The sequence below is a fragment of the Aptenodytes patagonicus genome, chromosome 6 (assembly GCF_965638725.1).
Source record: "Aptenodytes patagonicus chromosome 6, bAptPat1.pri.cur, whole genome shotgun sequence".
Taxonomy (NCBI): domain Eukaryota; kingdom Metazoa; phylum Chordata; class Aves; order Sphenisciformes; family Spheniscidae; genus Aptenodytes; species Aptenodytes patagonicus.
In genome coordinates, this window is record NC_134954.1 from 28,873,928 (window position 1) to 28,879,221 (window position 5,294).

The window sequence follows — 5,294 nt, forward strand, 5'->3', positions numbered from 1 at the left end:
TAGGCCAGGGAAAGGGAACATGGGGAGGATCAGAAACACCTCATTAAGCACAGGCTCTGTTTTTTTCCCCCTGGTCATGATCTATTGGAACTATTACAGTTCCCAGCTGCATAGCTGTTTCTTTGGTCCATGCTGTACATACTAAGCTTTTTGACTTTGCTAATTCTTGGGTTAATCCTTAACTCTGCCTGCTGGCTGTCTGCAGCTCCTTCTTGTTCAGACAAGTGCGTGCTGCTTGTCTAGTGCAGGCACGGCTTACACCTCAGAGGAGTGCACCCAGCAACACACGTGATTTTTTCACAAGCACCTTGAGCCTTTCCATCCTCATGCAGCTCAGCAATCACAGTCTCACAGGACATGTGCTGTGCTGTGATTCCATTTGGTAATCACACAAGCAAAAGTTGTTTTTTGTTATTCTGAAGAGGATAAACATTCAGAAAAGACACCAAAAAACTTCTGTGGAGTATGGAAGCTGCAAGCTCCAGGAAAGTGCTTTTTCTGATGGACTGGCAAAAGAAAATAATTTGAAACATTGTTTTCCTTCCAGTTCCTTTCTCACCTCTACCAGTAATCCTAAACTCTGTCAAAATATTTTCTCCTTAGCAAGTTCTGCCAATGGTGCGAAGGAATTGGTCCAACAGTGAAACATGCAAGATGAACAGAAGGCTTTTACCTATTGCAAAAGACATTTGAGAATCAGAGATAAAATGAGATAAAAAAGTCAGGAGGGCCTTGCCTTTCTTCTCAGCACAGAGAGGTAACAATTTATTGCCTGAAGTTAAGCCCCACTTGTTTCTTTTCCCCATCACTTTCCTCAGATTTACGTTTCTCATCTGAGACAGCTCATCCAAGTGGCTATCAGTGCAACAGGTGGTACACCAGGACTGGCAGGCTCTTCCTTGTAACTCTCAATCATCCCTCAAAAGACAATGATTTTGAGTAACCACCATTTTAGCATAAATTAGACTATTTACAGTACGTGTATTGGCAAACATACCCAGGATGTCAGCACTGCAAGTGCTGTCCACTGCCACCGTCAAATCCTGAGATGAGGAGTTCAAATAACCACCTGTGTTTACAGATCACTTGAATCCTATTGACCAATCTTTCACGCCTGCCTGACACAACCTTCCTCAGCCACACACTAGTTAAAAGATGGTAACAACTGACTTACGGTTATTTGTTTTTTGTACACTGAACTCTGACCACAGACTACACAGGAATACTTCTTGGGACATAAGCCTCCAGAGTCAGAAATGATCTCATCGTGAGCTTTGAAATCAATAACAACTTGAGACAGTAAAAACTATTTCTTTTATCACATATAGAAAACATTTAAGATCAGAATTGGCACCAACTTAAGAACAATTTAACAGAAGATATGAAATAATTTTACATAAGAGAAACATTCTGATATTAGCTCTGAGGTATGAGATAGCCATTGTTATTTCACACTCACTATAGAAGCATTTTAAACTTGTGTTTCGTCACTGTGAATAGAACCATTGTTTGAATTCGAGCCTTTTTCAGAAACGTTGTTTCCTCCTTAGAGAAGCTTATGACAGCGATGGTCAGCTGAAAAATATTTTTTATATTGCATTCATGCATCCACTGCATGCGATCTCACTGATTCACTAGTTTCCTGTGGGTGGAACATTTTCATGGAGATACTGGAGAGCCAAATCTGTCCACTTCATTTCTTGCTCTTTCACAGACTCGGTTGTGCCACCATTGTCTTGCTCTGGTTCAGGAAGCTCATTCTGAGAACAAAAAAGACGTACAATGCATCCCACACATAATACACTTCCTGAAAGGAGTGGGTTACTAAGACTTCATATGGATAAATAGAAAAATTCACAGACGAGACCAGGGGGTGTATCTGAACAATACATATCATATATACTGATCCAGTTAAAAATATTACTAAGTCCAGTTATGAACAATATTCTTTTCATGTGAATATGGTGTTTAAACTGAAAGGTAAATTGGTTTTCCAGGACCCTGGGGCCTTGCTATACACTCAGACTGCACATGCAGTGAAGAAGGAGAATATATAGCAAATGCAAAATAAGTAAATAATAGTATGATGCAATTATTCCATTGCTTGTTTGCAATGTGTTTCTTTTGCTGTTGCCAAGAATACAGATACTACATTTATTATAGCTGTTATTAAGACAACTGTAACATGTTACTTTCCTATGGCAGGTGAGAAATCCTTCCTCTTTCTACATGCTGAACACAGGTGTGGTTGTGTTATATCAACAGTAGAAGTCAGAAACCCCTACCAGGTGCAACACAGAGCTGCTCACAACACAGTAAGGAGGAAGTATAGTTTAACTGAGATTTCGTTTTCCTTCCTTACATTATTTGTTCTCTGTGTTGCTGTAGTGGTGCAGTCACACAGAGCACATGTTATTCTGCCAGATACCATTTGGGCAAGAATTCTGAGTTCTAGATCTCTGGAAATCCCAGCATGAGCAAAATAAAATTTTTCAGTTTTGAAAACAGCATATGATTCGAGCCCATTTGAGTTCATAGGAATCTCTCGAGTGAGCACTGCATCAGATGCTCAGGACAGGCTCAAATACCACTTTACAGCCATTCTGTTCACTCCTTTACAATGCTGCTGAGTAAGTCTCCTGTGAATTTGTGCTGGTTTTCCTATGTGATCAGAGCCAATCCCATCCCCGGGGATCTTTATATCCACAGCCAGGCCTTTCTTTCTATTGTTAGTTGATGAGGCTTCCTGCTCTGAGGCTGCCATCTGTATGTGACTGTAAGTAGCTCAAGAGATGGCTGTAAGGAAAGAAACAGTAATGTTTGGACACAGGGTAAAGGCAAATGTCAGCAAGAAACTAGTTTATCATATTCAGCCTGCCTAATAAAGGTTATCCCAAGAAAAAGTGGGTTTGGGCTCTTGTATCTGAGAATCACAGCTCTGCAAGATCATTCCCTCAAGCCCAAATCTTGACAGGAAAACTTGTGTGCTGTGTATATGGATTTTGGAGGTGTGTAGCTACTCCTTGCCCTCTCTGAAAAGACAGTGGTGTGAAGGCTAAAGCTTGAGCCATGTCACTGGCGATTTGGAAATGTCTCTGTGCTAAAAGAAATCAGAAGCCTATCAATCCCCACGATCTTAGCATGACTGCTTTCTCAGTGCTAGCCAGAGTAAAGCTTGTGTACCAGAGAGAACAAGGAAAGGGAAAATCCTCAGATACGTCTCACTTCCCTGGTAGTTCCCAAATGGCTAAGGAAGACATCAGTGGGGGACATCTGAAGCTCCAACTTGGGGATCTGTGGGATCAGAGGTAGCTTTTCCCCAGCTGCATCTCTCTGGCCTCGTAGCTATACAACAAGCTGTACGCTGCTGACTAACTGCCATGTGTTGGATGCAGCGCTACAAGCAAGAGTCCCACTGCAGATGCCAGTTTGTTCACTACTATCCTTGAACTGGCAACAGCAACAGTTTATTTGGAAAAGACTGATTAGGAAGACATTTGAAAAATTTTCAGCTTCTTTTAATGGCATTTCAGAAAGTAGAAATAAAGTTTAACCAAGACTGCAACTGTCAGCATGAGACTGATCCTCTCTGTTCTACAAACCAACTGGGAAACCGCTTCAAACACTAGTAACATGAAGGGGAAGCATAGAGAAAGGATGATTCTACTTCTCCCTGATGCCAAACCCAGAACTGTGCGATGGGAAGGGCACTCCAGTTCCGAGGAGATACGGCAACTGGTCAGGGGAAGGGGGAGACAAACAGCCAAGTCCTCATCTGCACACAGGAATGACAGGCATATAGGACAGAAAAACAGTGAGTCAGATCCATTCCGGGAACATTTTGTACAAATTAGCTGCACCACAAGCAATACTCTCTGTGCCGTTTCTTGGAAGGGGCTGTGATAAACACACCGGTCTTAACTTAGATTGATAAGTAGCAATTCACCTACCAGAGGGATAGCCACATCCTCGTATGGCAATTTATCTTCCCTCCACGCATCATCGATCAAATCCAGGATTCTGCCATCTCTTTGCACTTCGCTGTCCATCGTTGTAGCAGGCAAGTACAGCTAAATCTGTGACACAAAGCAGATACTGTTTCTAACATCCACATCCCCAACCACGTAGCTGGAGTTTGGACTACGGGCTTGCTCCAGTTTTGATCCAATTCCTATTAAGCTTAAACTTTTATGGAAAACCTTGATTTTCCTAATCCGCTCAGAAAAGGGTTATAACCACAGGAGAACTACTTAATCTGAAAAGAACACTATCAAACTGAATTGCAGATTGATGAATATATAAAACTAGCCTGTTATTATTAATTATAGAGATTTACATGTGTGTATAGCTACTGACCTTTAGAAGTCTCTTTTGAGTGAGCTTGAGGACCTAGAGCTCCCCCGTGCCCTCTAACTCTGTGCAGAACCATTGCTTATCGTTTGCTGCTTACTCGCTTTCAGTCCCTGATCAGTGCTGTAACTCACCCACACCTTCACGAGTCTGGGAAAGAGTCAGAACAAAGGATTTAATGGCACAGAAAATGCTGCCAAGACCTGGAGTCCAGGAAACTGGTGAAACAGGAGAAAAATAAGACCTGTCTTCCACCCTCAGCTACTACAACCGTTCCAGGGGTTTCTTGTGATTATTTGATTAGCACTCTGCCCTCCTTGAAACGTCACCGCAGAACTCACCCGCGTGACTCCTGCAGGACAGCAGCCAGCAGCAGGCAGCTCGATCGTGCCAGGGTTGGAAGACTACCGATATTTATTGAAAACCAAACCAGGCTTGGGACTCCCGGAGGGTGCAGGAGCCACCTGGCCATGCCTGGCTCCAGAGCTACACGTTGAACAGGCCTTGCCTTTACACCCAGAGCTGTGGCGCGCTCCAGCCGCCCCGGAGGCGGCCCTGCGGTGGGTGGGGACAGCCGGGCAGGGCGGACACCGACTCGGCGCTGAGGACAGGCCTAAGCGCATCCCAGCCCCGGTAACCGGGGCGATGCGGCCCCCTGCCCCTCCCGGCCAATGCAGCCCCGTGGCCCTGCCGTGCCTCCCCCCCGAGCGACGCGGCCCCCTACCCCTCCCGCTGTCCCCTATCCGCGCCCTACCCTGCCCATCTCCGGGAGGCAGCCTCGGCGCCGGCAGTGCGCAGGCGCAGTTCCCGCGCAGGCGCAGCGTTCGCCCGCCCCCGAGGCCCCGGCTGTGCTCCGCCGTTAGGTTGGCAGCGGCGGGCGGGAGGAAGGACGGATCGACCGACCGACCGACCGGTGGCGGGGGTGTTTGCGGGCAGGGGAGGCA

At 45.4% G+C, this 5,294-nt stretch overlaps 1 protein-coding gene across 3 annotated transcripts; it reads right to left on the reverse strand.

Annotated features, from left to right (window-relative positions):
* Positions 1 to 1,295: 1,295 nt before the first annotated feature.
* Positions 1,296 to 5,188, reverse strand: ANAPC13 (anaphase promoting complex subunit 13). 3 transcript variants are annotated; one of them, XM_076341777.1, is made up of 4 exons: positions 5,105 to 5,177; positions 4,357 to 4,500; positions 3,951 to 4,076; positions 1,296 to 1,760 (listed from the first exon to the last, which is right to left on the reverse strand). In XM_076341777.1, the coding sequence occupies exons 3-4, from the start codon at positions 4,047 to 4,049 to the stop codon at positions 1,635 to 1,637; spliced, it is 225 nt and encodes a 74-aa protein (XP_076197892.1). In that variant the 5' UTR covers positions 4,050 to 4,076; positions 4,357 to 4,500; positions 5,105 to 5,177; the 3' UTR covers positions 1,296 to 1,634. The 3 variants fall into 3 exon arrangements, with proteins under 3 accessions (XP_076197892.1, XP_076197891.1, XP_076197894.1); XM_076341776.1 differs by lacking the exon at positions 4,357 to 4,500 and having other exon boundaries at positions 5,105 to 5,188; XM_076341779.1 differs by lacking the exons at positions 4,357 to 4,500; positions 5,105 to 5,177 and adding an exon at positions 4,692 to 4,926.
* Positions 5,189 to 5,294: the final 106 nt, after the last annotated feature.

Excerpts from the sequence above, each read along its gene's own strand:
- ANAPC13 (XM_076341776.1), bottom strand. The coding sequence starts at position 4,049 with ATGGACAGCGAAGTGCAAAGAGATGGCAGAATCCTGGATTTGATCGAT. Across the intron at positions 1,761-3,950 it reads AGGATGTGGCTATCCCTCTG|AATGAGCTTCCTGAACCAGA; the intron begins GTAGGTGAATTG and ends TTTTGTTCTCAG.